The sequence below is a fragment of the Rutidosis leptorrhynchoides genome, chromosome 8 (genome assembly GCF_046630445.1).
Source record: "Rutidosis leptorrhynchoides isolate AG116_Rl617_1_P2 chromosome 8, CSIRO_AGI_Rlap_v1, whole genome shotgun sequence".
Taxonomy (NCBI): domain Eukaryota; kingdom Viridiplantae; phylum Streptophyta; class Magnoliopsida; order Asterales; family Asteraceae; genus Rutidosis; species Rutidosis leptorrhynchoides.
Genome location: NC_092340.1, coordinates 223,498,391 through 223,513,706, shown reverse-complemented (window position 1 = coordinate 223,513,706; position 15,316 = coordinate 223,498,391). Strand labels below are relative to the sequence as shown.

General features: G+C 34.5%; 2 protein-coding genes across 2 annotated transcripts; one reads left to right on the top strand and one right to left on the bottom strand.

Annotated features, from left to right (window-relative positions):
• The first annotated feature begins 3,212 nt into the window (after positions 1-3,212).
• Positions 3,213-5,883, top strand: LOC139861523 (actin-7-like). The gene is made up of 5 exons (XM_071849946.1): positions 3,213-3,370; positions 4,046-4,115; positions 4,237-4,630; positions 4,722-5,335; positions 5,428-5,883. The coding sequence occupies exons 2-5, from the start codon at positions 4,056-4,058 to the stop codon at positions 5,491-5,493; spliced, it is 1,134 nt and encodes a 377-aa protein (XP_071706047.1). The 5' UTR covers positions 3,213-3,370; positions 4,046-4,055; the 3' UTR covers positions 5,494-5,883.
• Positions 5,884-5,990: 107 nt separating this feature from the next.
• Positions 5,991-7,855, bottom strand: LOC139861522 (probable pectinesterase/pectinesterase inhibitor 51). Its single transcript, XM_071849945.1, has 2 exons — positions 6,794-7,855; positions 5,991-6,673 (listed from the first exon to the last, which is right to left on the bottom strand). The coding sequence occupies exons 1-2, from the start codon at positions 7,749-7,751 to the stop codon at positions 5,991-5,993; spliced, it is 1,641 nt and encodes a 546-aa protein (XP_071706046.1). The 5' UTR covers positions 7,752-7,855.
• Positions 7,856-15,316: the final 7,461 nt, after the last annotated feature.

The window sequence follows — 15,316 nt, the reverse complement described above, 5'->3', positions numbered from 1 at the left end:
ACGCGTATAAATATATATAATATTAATTTAAATCGTTATATATATTTAATAAAATAAAATATAAATATCGTTATCTTTATCATACTAGTTAAGTAATGAGTTGTCAAAAGTGGTTCTAGATATTTATAAAAGTTATATACGTTTTAATAATAAAGTTCTTTTTAAACTGAAAACGTTTTTGTACGTTTGAAACTAAATAGATCAATCGAGTCTTTATGAGATTCAATCTTCCACTATACTTTGTCTAGTTCTCAATGATTGATAATTTGTTCATATTTATAAATCACTTTACCATTTTCCGAATATTGTTAAAATGAAAAGATTTCTCAAATCAACGTGGGCCTTTCAACAGAGACTTGTAATTATAATTCAATATATCTGATAATTCAATCATTTGATCTTATCTTCTAATTCCATTGATAAACATTTTGAAACAGATACAATCATATAAAGTATTTAATCTAATATTTTGTTTACGTTTCAAGTTATAATATATATACACATATACATATATAATCATATTCGTTTAATGGTTCGTGAATCGTTGGAACTTGGTCGAGGTTGAATGAATGTATGAACATAGTTTAAAATTCTTGAAATTTAACTTAATAAATATTGCTTATCGTGTCGGAAACATATAAAGATTAAAGTTTAAATTTGGTTGGAAATTTCCGGGTTGTCACAGTGATGGTGTAATTGTGACTGTGAGAGTTAAGAAGTCCTTAAAAATATGTATGGTGTAGAAGCGTCGCTTATAATCTCTCCAGAAAATCATTGCCAGAAGCTTCTGGCATTTCTGGATGAGGGACTAAATAAATAGGGTGGAGTAAAATTACAAAAACACCTTTTTGAATTAAAATAATGGAGTGAATAGTAATTTTATACTCTCTATTGAGTATATTTATAATTTATCCATCTCAAATGTTGTCGTCACTATGGACCTTTGTCAGGATGACAAAGATCATGAAAGATATGTACATTAAAGATTATTCGAAGGAAAAATGCGCAATTACCAAATGTTAATTGCAACGTTTGAATGTAAGAACTCTCAACAACGTTATCTCTGTTCTATTATAACCATATATTATACTTTTTATAACCTTCAAAAGTTTTCACATTTTGCAGAGTATTATATAGAATTAAACTTTGATGATAACACTTGAAGTACACGTGATTGACATCATATATTTTCGCTGAAGGAGTCTTACTATCGAGTAAGTAAATATACTGAACATGGCGTTAGTTTGTATTCTTACAATTTACAAGTACATAATAACATAAATTTTGAAATACTTATATTGACAATATGGTTGGCTTAAAGTTTGTATGCATTTACACAAGTATGCCATTAAGTTGTTATTCATTTACTGCTATGAACTTTTGCAGGATACTGATGTAAAAATGGTTGATACTCTATCTGCTACAAATACAGTAAGTGTTAAACTGAGTTTCTTTATAGACCCTGGTTAGATTGTTGATGTTATGTTAGCCATTAAAAAAGACATATTTGCATGCTATGGGCACATTGAACTGGCACAATGGAATCATGAGGTCTGTTTTGTTTTTAGTTAGTTCTACAATTCCATATTCGTGTTGTAATATTATGTTCTAATGTTAATCTATAATAAGTTAAGTTTACTCATTTACTTTATATTTGTCTTATACATTGTTTAGAATGGATTGTTTACAATTCTAATGGATTGTAGTGTTTATTTTGTTTGTTTTTCTTTTGCAGAAAATAAGTAATATGGTAGTGTGTTGTAGTAGCTGGTACTTTCTGATTTCGAATACATTTAATGTAATCAAATTATGATACTTGATGTAACTAATGAGTTTCATCTCAATGTAAATATTATATGTTGATGAATAAATCATATTTTAGTGTGTTTTAAATATCATCACCTACGGGTACTTTTATATATATATATATATATATGTATATATATATATATATATATATATATATATATATATATATATATATATATGTATATATATATTATATATATATATATACACACTAATGGAATAACCATCACATTTGGAAGTGGCATTTTTTTTTTTTTTTTTTAAAGAAAGTGGCATAATTCTCACACTCAAAAGTGTGAAGAATTAATCAAGATCCTCACATTTGAAAGTGTGAGGATTTCCATTTCATGTTTAAAAGCGAAAGTTAGTTTTATACATCTCACACCCAAAAACGTGAAGATTATCTTGAATTTTGTTACGCCTCGTTTTCACACGCAATCCTCCTTGAGCGTGAATTAACAAAATCCATACGCTTTTAAGGGTGTTAATATCCCTAAATAAGCGTGTAATATTGAGGTTTTTGTTGTAGTGATTCTCAAGTTTTGCAAACATGTCGCCACTTTCTAACCTACTTCTTAAAGCTGGGTAAAGCCCATGACTTAGACAAAAATTGATCCAACAGTATAAAGAATATGTTGCTTGAACATCATTTTAATTCATATTCATATAATTCTATGAAAACGATTTTTATCATGTTACAAACTCATCCAATCCAACTAATTGAAAAAATATTAATTTAACATTTTAAGTTCTCTCATTCATATTTTTTTCTCGTGATTTTGACAAGTGCAATGAATTTGTTTGAAGTATAAGTAGGGATTAAGTTGTAAACATCGATACATCAGTATCCGTTATGAATTGATATATACCGTCACCGAATAATTTAGATATTCACACCGTAATATTTTAATCGACACTTCACCGAATACTTTAGAAAAAAAGCGTTTTAACTAAATCCATTTACTTGTGTAAAAAGCGTTTTAACTAAAATGATGGAAAAAAGAAAAATGTAAGGAGTTAATCCTAAACTCTTACTGAATTACACTAATAGTCCTTGTACTATTATGATTGTATAATGTGAGAAGTTAACCATTAAACTTTAACGGCAGTTAGGTTGGAGTACCAAACACGATAGTTAAGCAAAATTGAGGTACCAAGTACGCAAAAAAGAAAGTTTAGGTGTTATGACGCAAATGTGAACAAACCAGGGTAATTTTTTCTTTATTAATCCTTAATTAATAATTAATAATTTAATAATAAAACTTGAAAGTAAATGAGTATAATCGGACGGAGCAGATGAAAATAGCATCAATGATCGTAAGGCTGTAATGATGTAAGGCTGTCAACAACAGGTCACTCTATCTTTTCTCGTGGTCCGAATCATTCTCCCATTTTCTTCTCCATATACTCTCTCTACCTTCCCCCTTTCTCATTTCCAAAATTTCAAACACAACTACTGAAACGCTAGGGTTCAAGTCGCCGGCGTCCGCTTTTTTCCGAGATCAGCTTAAGCTGTTTCAAGTCATCACCGTCTTCATCTCCGATCTGCTTTTCAATACCGGTAACCGTTTAATCTCTTTTGACTTTACTTCGACTGTAATGCATTTGTTTCGTTTTTAGCAGCTTCAGATCTGAATCTGTAAAATTCGTTTAGGTTTATAATCTTCTGTAGCTTTAGTTACTGCTATTCTTCTGTAGCTTTTATTGATTGAAGGAATACTTTTTGTTTTGGTATTGTAGTAGTAGCAGCTTTGTGCTAATGTTACAATCGGTTGATCTGATTGTGATTTATGCAGATCTGCTGTCTGTTGTTTTATGTATAGCTTGGTGTACTTTTAAATTGTGTTATGACGTCACTAGATCTGTTAATTTTCGGTCCTGATTAATGCGATCTGTTGTCTGACTGAATTGAGAACATGTAATTGTTAAGATCTATTACTACTAGTTTTTATGTTAATCGGTAACTTTGAATAGGTGTATATATAAGTTGTTCTTATTCTTCAAATATAGTTGAGCTGCTGTTTAGCCTGCTAGCTGATCGGCTAAGTGCGTTTGTTTCACATTTTACTTGTTGTAGAGATTTGACTATTATCATTATCATTAAGCTAAAATTAAGGTCGAAAGGAATAATCTGTTGTGTAGTCAGAGGCAACCTTTGTTTTTAAGCTTTTCAATTATGTTTAGTTGTCAATTGTATATGGTGCTCTGATCTTATATGGCTATGTTTGTGCTACAGTTTATAAAAGATGGCCGATACTGAGGATATTCAGCCCCTTGTTTGTGACAATGGAACCGGAATGGTGAAGGTTAGTATTATTACATTTTTTTTTGTTTTGTTTTATTCAATATAAATAAATTAAATTAAAATGTGTTTTTGTTTGTCATTGTTAATACTACATCTGTTTGGTATTCAATCTTTTTCTACAGGCTGGATTTGCTGGTGATGATGCTCCTAGGGCAGTTTTTCCAAGTATTGTTGGTAGACCAAGACATACCGGTGTTATGGTAGGGATGGGACAAAAGGATGCTTATGTCGGTGATGAAGCACAATCAAAAAGAGGTATTCTTACTTTGAAGTATCCTATTGAGCATGGTATTGTCAGCAACTGGGATGACATGGAAAAGATCTGGCATCACACTTTCTACAATGAGCTTCGTGTTGCTCCCGAGGAACATCCAGTACTTCTTACTGAGGCACCTCTAAATCCCAAGGCCAACAGGGAGAAGATGACTCAGATCATGTTCGAAACCTTCAATGTCCCTGCCATGTATGTTGCCATCCAGGCCGTGCTTTCTCTCTATGCCAGTGGTCGTACAACAGGTTAGTTTGTTAATATGTATACTTTTGATTATATTTTGCATTGTGAAGATTATATATAATACTTAAATAAAAAGTGTCTATTTTTGCATAGGTATTGTGCTGGATTCTGGTGATGGTGTGTCACATACAGTGCCAATCTATGAGGGTTATGCACTTCCCCATGCCATTCTTCGTCTTGATCTTGCTGGACGAGATCTTACTGATTCCCTGATGAAAATCTTGACTGAAAGAGGTTACATGTTTACCACCACTGCCGAACGGGAAATTGTTCGTGACATGAAGGAAAAGCTTGCATATGTTGCTCTTGACTATGAGCAGGAGCTTGAAACTGCAAAAAGCAGCTCTTCTGTTGAAAAGAATTACGAATTGCCAGATGGACAAGTTATCACAATCGGTGCAGAGAGATTCAGATGCCCAGAGGTGCTCTTCCAGCCATCTTTAATTGGAATGGAAGCTGCTGGTATTCATGAGACTACTTACAACTCGATCATGAAGTGTGACGTTGATATCAGGAAGGACCTTTACGGTAACATTGTGCTCAGTGGTGGTTCGACAATGTTCCCTGGCATTGCTGACAGGATGAGCAAGGAAATCACTGCCCTTGCACCAAGCAGCATGAAGATCAAGGTTGTTGCACCTCCAGAGCGAAAGTACAGTGTCTGGATCGGAGGATCAATCCTTGCATCACTCAGTACCTTTCAACAGGTATATTGATAATACATCTTTCGGTCCTAATATATTTATATATATATGTTTCTCAAAACTAACATGTACATTGCCTTGTATTTGTTAATCAGATGTGGATTTCAAAGGGTGAATATGACGAATCTGGTCCATCAATTGTCCACAGGAAGTGCTTCTAAGTATGGATTATGTTGCTTTTGAAGGTTGAGTTTATTTGTTTTGGTTTTCTATTGCCCTTTTTTTTCGTGTCATGTGTCATGTGAACTAAGTAAGGTTGGTGACGTTGCATTATGGGGAAGCTACGAGGATTGACAATATGTTCATCTCTAATCCATTGATCCGCTTTCACCCATTTGTTGATTGCTGCCAGGAATGTTTGTAGTTGGAGAGTGGTTGTGAGGTCGTCATATTATGAATTTAAACTCTGTTTTTCGGTCTTCTTTTTAATCCGTTTGTTGGCAATAATTATTTCAATGCCTTCTACTGTATCAGAAATTATCTTAGACTCAGTTTGTGGTTATTTTGTCATCTATAAGGATTTTATTTATTTATTGCTTGCTTTTAGTGCACCTTTTGTTTCAAGTGTTTTGAGTATATATGGTCATCAAAGACACCATTTACAGGGTAAAAATTAAATTAAATTCATCTTAAAATAACAAGAAAATAAGTGGTTGAATTAAGTTGGTGCTAGTTTCCATTGATCACTCTGGATGAAATTCATAATGGAGTACACATTTACATGCTCAGCTGGAATTTGGTTACTCCATTTAACCCTACCTGATAAATTCGAACCGTTACCACTATTATTGAACTCCCCATAGTAAAGGGTATTCAATCCAAATTCACCTTGCCATATCATCCACCCTTGTGCATCGATGAGTCCCTCCAGTTTGCAGCCAATGAATACCGTCCTTGAGAACTCCTTCCATGGCCTGCCGAGAAAGTTTCGGTGGCCTTCAGGATTGCTGTAGTATAACTTCATGTACTCTTCAGTCCCATTAATCAAACAGTTATGAAAAACAAAACCTGTCGACTCTGCTGGGTCGATTCGTCCATGTGCTGTAACAACATTCTCTTCCTTCTCGGGTCTGACTTGACGAGGTCTAATTAGGATGGTGCAGTCTTGGAAGATTGAAGCCGAGTCGCCAAATATGAAATCAACATTGCCTTCTATGTGACATGACTTGTAGAATTGGCGAAGGGAGTGGGCGTAAACAGTGTCTTGATTGCCCAGAAACTGGCAGTTTTCAATTACAGATTGGTCGCTAACGGAGCGGAAGGCTACGGCTTGGTGCGCATTGGGTCCGGCTGTGTTTTCTATGGTTAAGTTGCTTGCCATGAACCCGTCACCAAGCACCCCTGTCACATAAAACATGCTCCAACACTAATTATTTAATTTCAACAATCCAAAATCTTCTTATTACACAGAAAAAATACATATTAAAACATAAAAAAAAAATAAAAAATTCATATTATTACCAACGGTAGCCGATTTATACGTAGACATCCCAGTCTGCCCCACACTCAAATTCCCTGTAATTACCGTCTTACCCATCCCATCCCCTAACAAAATTACATTCTGTTTCTCCAACCCGACCCGAACCGTTTCCTGATAAACCCCTTTCATAACCCTTATCACAAACCTATCCCCAAACCGCCAATTCGGAGCCCCGTTAATCGCCTGTTGAACCGTCGTATAATTACAACCCCCTCCTCCACCTTTACACACTGTCACATTCGGCTTCAACCCAACCGGAACCCTCAACCGTTTTCCACCATCCCCGGGCCCACCACGCTCCCAAAACCCATCCCTTTCCGTTTCAGGCTTCTTCCACGACGCCGTATCATCACCAAACACATCATACGCTCTCATCATACTCAATGCATTACTTGTATAACCAATCAACGTGTCCAAAAACGACACCGTATCAACTACTACCTTCGTATCGTTAAAATTTTTCAACCCTGACCGACACCCGTGTTGGTAAGCCAATACTGCAGTAGTCCACGCACGTGCATCCTTAATTTTAGTCCTGCCACGTGTCAACACATCAGCCGTTGATTTCAGTCTGTAATTTGAATTACTTATACTTTCAATGCAGCTAATAACTGCGGTTGTTAGATTTGCATTTCCCTTTGATGAATTCTTGATTGAGTTTATCATTGATTCAGCTGTTTGGAGGTTTTGTCTTGAGATTGATAAGGCTGTTTGAATGATTTGTAATGTGTTTGTTTGTGTGGGATTATTATGAGTGCGGTTGTTGAGTGATGATTCACATAAGGTTTGATTTCTGGTTGCTTTACATGCTTGAAGAATTTTATCGGAGGGAGGTGGTGCGGCGGCGGTTTTTGTTGACGGAGGACGGCTGCTGATTGTGGTCGGAGATATGTTAATAATAATGAGAATATAAATGAAAATGAAGGAGATTAGAGCCATGGGACTGATGAACTGCTTTTCTGCATGAATTTTACTTTTGTGTGTCGTTTCGGTTTTTATTTATATCAAAAACAAGAATTTAGATGGCCCAATAAAGAATTTTGCCAAAATTATCTCTACTTTAGGGAGATAGGTACTGGCATACAATGATACATATCCGAATGAATATATATATATATATATATATGCTAAATATAACGTGATCATATCTTTGATTATTAATAACCTACAAACTACAGTACATTTTCTTCACAAATATACACAATATATTTTTTTATGGTTAGCAGCATTAAGAGATGTCATCAAATTTTCCTTTAAAAGCTAATCATTCTCGTGAATCTCTCTCTTCTCTTATGTAATCAACCAACCAGTAAATGTACAATGTGTTTAAGGCTTGGCCCGAAAGTAAACAATGTGGTTGACCCGGCTGAAAGCTGTAGCGCGAATGAATAATATTTTAATGTAATTGTGAAAGATATATAAGCCTACCTGATGTTAAACATCTAATTGATTAATTATCAAAATTATTAATAATAATATTAATTTAATATTAACATTATAGTGGTCGGTCATATGTCTAGAAGATGTGAAACATCACATGTAATTGGTATCGGAGAAAGCAGTTGAACAAACTGTAGAACCATTCATCTGTGTTGGGTTGATAAATGGAACAAATTATATTCTCCGTGTACAATATAGATACATTCATGTCATCATGTGTATATATGAACAATAATAACAAACTGTTTATAACCTGTACAATTAGTGCGAATATTCTTTAGATCATAAACATGTAGTACTAATTTTTTTTTTATGTCGATATATTGAAAACTTTATAATATGTAACTTTCATTAGAAAATAAAAGAACGAAAAGAAACAATACAAACAAAAGAAATGGAATGCCTCGTAACTAAAGAACCTTAACTAAACCTAACACGACTGCTATCTAAAGACAAGGCAAACTGAAAAAACGAACCGAACCATAAATAAAAGGCAAAAACTAAGCCGACAACTAAATATACACCAATACATAAAATAAAATTACGGTAGGTGATCCTCACACACTATTTTTTTTATCCATGTACACTATTGTCTCATAAACTTATAGATATACCCCTAGATTAATCTATGAAGTTGAACTTATATTATTATTCTAAGTATAATTAAGCATATAATAGGTAATTAGATGTACATGGATCAAAAAGTGGTGTGTGAGAATCACCTCCCTAAACTTAAGGCACTTTAACAAAACAAACAACGGAACCCGACCACCGAAGGCCACAAAAGAATTACACCATTCCGAGCTTATCGGCCGTTTTAGCCACTTAATTTCCGGCTTTTAGACCCAACTTTGATTAACTTCCCATCAACTTGCTCAAAATGGACCGCCTTCCCGAGAGAGAAGCAAACGAATAAAATCACACATTGACGTTAGGAGAACCAAGTAACTAACTAAAGAAGCCGGAGAGGAATCAGTATCACCAGAACCCAAGCAACCCATAAAAAAACCTTACACTTCATTAACAAACTCTAAATCTTCATCATGATCCCGCATTGAAAATGACCCATCTTTAACTACCGCCTTCTTTTTTTCCTTCTTAACCTTAACCTCGCCATTATCAATAACTCCCGTCGTGATATCACAATCTATATGAAAATGAAAATTTACTAAAACTTCTTGACATGCATATATACGTATTATAATAAACTAACAATATTGAAAAAGCGAGGTTAGGAGTTCAGATTCATGGAGCATCAAAAAACCCTCTTATAGTTACGGAGGTTCACCATGCACGATACCGGACAGCTTGTAAAGCAAGTTGTTGTCTCGAGATTAGCCTGTTCGCAAAGCGAGTTAAAAACTCTAGCCCAAAAAGGAAGGGGGGGGGGGGGGGGACCCAATATTGAATGATAATACACATATATACACATTATCTTCATTGAGAGTTGAGCTCGTAGTTTTAGGATTGTGAAAGTATTGGATCATAAAATGAAAAATAACTGGATAGTTTATAAGTTAAGTTTACTTGAAGACTAAGTTTATTTATGGAGCAAAAATTCAATTTTTGAAAACTTCCTGTGTTGTAATTAGAAAACTAATTAGAAAACTTAAATCATTTAAATTTTACGTTTCACTATAAATAGACCCATTTAGCCTCAATTTAACTTAGTGTACAAAAATAATAGAAAAAGACCTCTTGTTTGCACTCGTAGACTAACAATTTCTGCGTGTGTTTGGAGATCGAATATGTGTTTGGAGATCGAATATAACAATGTAAATTCTTTGTGTCATTTCATCACGTGTTTTACTTATCTTGTTTATGTTTGATTTTTCCACCAGTTTATTGCTGTGTGAATTGGATAATCCCTAACGATTAATAAGCGTGATCAACTAGTTAAATTGTGTGAAACCGCTTCCATGAGCGTGATAATTCTCGACACGTACTCTTTTTTTTTTTGAACAGCGATTGGGATCACCCGAGTGGGACTTTAACCACCCGTTGCGATCATCTCCCGTTTCGACTATGCCGATGCAGCGATAAACTCCGCCCCCATCGCTGCCCGGGAGGAAACCTTGAAACTGATCCAAGGGCACGGCCAAGTAAAACCCCCATCCCCTTTACCCCCAAACGATATGAGAAAGGTGTCATGGGTGGATACTTCATGGCAGGGATGAAATTGTGTTTTTAATATGTAGCCAACGGGGGTCGAACTCCTGACCTTCCCTAAAGGAGGCAGGCCACCAACCGCTGAACCACATCACAATTTCCACGTACTCTTTCTTTTGATAAATCTATAATGAATTCTTTAGATAATTCATTGTTGTAAAAAAAATCCGATTACTTTTCGATTAATCTCCGATTACTCATTTTTATGAGCAGTCCAATCCGATTTCTCATAATCCGTTTAATTAATTGGTTAACATCGATTCATGTGTCAAAATCGAATTTAGTAATCAAAGTCTGTCAAAGTGAATATTAGTCAATATTTTAATATAATTTAAACTATAACTTTAGAGTTTTTGAACAAAATAAACAATTTTAAACAATTATTTTAAAGTTTATGTTTTTGTTTATGGTTTTTTTCTACATTTAAACATATAATTTATGAAATTTAATATTTAAATGTATAAAATACGATCTGATTAATCCCTGAATTGCCAATTAATCATTCCAAAGCCCCAACCGATTATTCCCCGATTAGGAAATTTTGCGACCTTGATCATATCTTATCATTTACTATTTATTACTTCTTCGTTCATGTTAAAAATGTACAAAATTTTGTGAAACTCGACTAACTTCAACTTCTATTAATAAAATATCATCTCACTACTAAAATTCTTTTGGATTACTTGAAGACGTTTGAAATTGGAACAAGTCAATTTAATATTGTGACACTTATTGTTATTATGAGACGGAAATAGTATCTCATACAAAAGTATGTTAGTGGTCGATTTCGTATTTTTATGTGTATAGTTGTCGGTTTTGATTGGTTAATAGTTTGTTTTTTAGGTTTTGGGTTATTAGTGAGACTCGTTTATACATAATTTGTGTGTAGATGTTACTTTCTAGGTATAAGTTTCTCCTTTTTTCCCATGTTTTTTTTCCTCTGTAATCCTCGTTGAGAGCGTTTCCCATTGATTTGTTGTTTCCCGAAAGAAAAAAAAAAACAAAAGTATGTTAGTTATTCAATAGGAAAACATTTGTGAACTTTTAATCGGTTTCATTATTTAATGAAACCTTTGGTAATCTATGTTTTCGTTTTATCGAAATATATAAAGATTAGTGTAACTTACGGCAAGTGGGAGAAAGGGAGAGGGAATTGAATGGTTTGGTCACATGCACCGATTAAGGAGCATTGATTAGGTCACGAGAATTGCCCTGGGTCACATGTGCATCTGGTCTTCTGGTGTCATCTTCCCCCATAGTACAAATCAAATAGTGGAAGTTGGTGTTTAATTCGTCAATTTAAAATTCCATATTGTATTTGATTTGGAGAATTTAAAATTTTATGCGTTAAAATTAGTTAGTTACTATAAATTAGAAGAGAATATCGAAATAGAGACTAAAACACAATATTGTAAGACTAAGCGACTATTTACTTGTGACTTAATTTGGCTTAATGTTTTGTAGGGATTATTGGGTCAACAGTTAAGGTTGTTTACTAAGGACTTGAATCTGGGCTCAATTAAATCATGGGATTATTCGGTCATCCAGCAAATAGCACTTTGTCTCCTCCGTATAGCTAAATATATATCCCATATCACCCACCAATTCACATTTTCTTTCATCTCTTTCACTTGTATTTTTACCACTTTCACAACAAATCAAAGTAATACCAAAATTAGTTGTGATGAGTGTGATGGAAATTTATGAGGATTTTTAAGGTAAAGTGATGATGTGGTAAATGTGATGGAGGAACATTTCATTTAATTTATGTTGTGCATCACGTCAATAAAATTATGTCAAAAAACCTTATTGGTCCATCCATTTTTCACAACAAAAATCATCTAGTGATGCCATGCATCACACCAACAAATTTTTTGCCCATCACGCCACGTTAGTGGCACCATGGTGGCGTGATAGTGGTGATTTTAGGACGATAACGAAATTACTTAGAAAGAAGCAATCGAATTAAAACCCAAGTAACATTTTACACAACAGACACAAAAATGAAATGCTTAACCCGGATGTCGCTCCGGCTCCGATGCCGGAGCTTGAAAACCAAGATTGCAATTGACTATCAGAGTTTGGCGGGAATCTTAATTGATGTTGAAACTCGGGAACACAGAGTTTGGGGCCACACTGATTTTTTTTCTTCCTTTTTTACAACAAAACAACAAAGCCCAATCCTACATTAGTGAGGTATAAGGGAGGTAAGATGTAGACAATGCTTCCCCTATTCTAGAATAAAGAGAAGTCATTTTTTCTCCACCCAGAGTGAAAGACCCCAAGAGTAGAGAAAGAAATAGATAGAGAAATTGCTTCCGAATGGACCTCCGGCCAATAACTAGATTAAAAAAGTGTAAGTCGCCATGAAAATGGCAAAATCAAATTTCCATGGATTTTAAACCTGCATGAAGTTCAATTTAGGCTCTAAACGACAGTCAGGTTGCCAATAAATCGACGCTTGATGTTGACTCGATTAATAGAGCCATATATATATATATATATATATATATATATATATATATATATATATATATATATATATATATATATATATATATATAGTGAAAGGACTCATAGAGAACTAAGGGTGGGAGAGAACCCATAGAACCTACTGCACACATATTAACCTCAATCTGCACACATATTGAGTTTAGTGTGTGAGTTCTTTGAGTTCTCTCTGAATTCTCACTATATATATATATATATATATATATATATATATATATATATATATATATATATATATATATATATATACACACATATGGTGAGGATTCAGAGAGAATTCAGAGAATTCACAGACTAAATTCAATACAATGAATATGAATGAATGAGTTTGTCCGTTTTACAAAGTAAGAGTCTCTAAATCAGTTCCCTCAAACTTATGTAAACTTCTTGCCTTATGTTATATCTGATTAGAGTTCAGCTATTTTGGAATTTGCAAGCAAGATAAAAAAAAATAATAGAAAATCCTTTAGGTTTATGAATTACACACCTTATAAAGATGACTTTCGTGAGATTGTTAATGAAGAATGGTCTAAAGATGTTCCTGGATATGGCATGTATAGGGTTGTTAAGAAACTTAAGAGTTTGAAAAAAGGGTTAAACCAACTAAATTTGGCAGAATGGTAATCTGCACTCCAAGGTGGACAAATAAAAGACTGAATTGAAGATGATTTCAGCAAAGATTGATGCTAATGCTTTTGATAGAAACATCAAAAAAGAAGCTACTGAATTATTAGATGAATATGAAAAGGCAAAGGCTGATGAATGAAGGCTGCTGCAACAGAAAACCAAAATTAAATGGCTTACTGAAAGTGATAAGAATACAAAATACTTCCATAGTATTCTCAAAAGTAGAAGTAAAAAAAAGTAGAGTGGAAAGCATTGTAAGGATTATAGGACCCAAACAATAGAGTAATTCCAGAGAATTACTCTTCTACAATCAACAAACGAAAGAACAATAAATAAAAGAATTAAAAACGCGAGATTTAACGTGCTTATATGTAATCGAATGTCGATTACTTTAATTCACGGACCAACTTTCGTAGATACAACTGAGGGTTACATTAGGATGCTTATATAGGACAAAAACACCTTGGAGAACAAGAAAAACATAAATTTGGAAACTTCTCGCCAGACGAAGCCGCGCCGCGCCTCCAAGGCTAAACTCCGGACAGTCGTTTTCCAAAACTGATGCTCTGTTTCATGTACTAGGTCGCGTCGCGCCTTCCAAGGCCGCGGCGCGCCTCCCCTTTTCGTCCGAATCCTTTTGTTTTGATATCTTTCACATCCAACAATCTCTCACTTGAAGATAGTCAAAACTATGACTTCACATTTTGTCAACCCATCATACTAAAATAACCAAGATTGCCTAAGCACCCTTTACCGCCAAACTCTATTTGGGACACGCACACTCCTATCACATACGCCGGATAAGCAGACTTTCGATACAAGGTCTTCAACACTTCTTGTTAGAATCGAATCATCATCTCTCTATCTCCCTAGTCGGTCACCACCTTCTCATTAGTTCATGATGCAAAACTTCAACTTGTCCATTGACACCACCTTAGTAAACATATCCGCGGGATTCTTCATACCAAGGACTTTCTCCAATGTCAAAGTACCATCTTCAATACGTTCTCGAATAAAATGATACCTCAAATCAATGTGTTTCGTACGATTATGAAACTCCGGATTCTTCGCGAGATTGATTGCACTTTGGTTGTCACAATATAAGACGCAATTGTCTTGTCTTTTACCCAACTCATACAAGAAGTTCTTCAACCAAACAAGCTCTTTAAAAGCTTCCGCAATAGCCATATACTCGGCCTCGGTGGTCGACAAAGCAACACTCCTTTGTAGTCTAGACATCCAACTAACCGCCGTCTTACCAACCATGAACACATATCCCGTAGTACTCTTACCCGAATCACCAAATCCACCCAAATTTGCATCCGCATTATAACGACCCTCATTTTTCCATTCTATATTTTTTTCAATATTAAATACCCAAACAATTCTCACAATCCTCTCTCAACAACAATCTCTCCCTCTCATTTGGCTCACGGCACTCGAAACGGACCACGCGCATACAAGAAAATAACGAAACGAATGAAATTTCACTTTTAATAATTATTTTATGTAATTAATATGTGTTAAGAATACATTTAATTTATTAGAAGTTTTAAGGATTTAAAACGCGTAGAATTCGCTAAAACGCTCAGTTAACGTTCCAGTTTGCGTTTTCGGCCAACGACACCTAACGGGCTACACTAGAAATGTACCAACTTGTTAGATTCAGCCCAAATACTTTCCTTAAGGCTCTAATGGCCGAAAATCTACCTCCCATATCCATTTAGTTCATGTATTGGCCTTTTGATTATTAACCC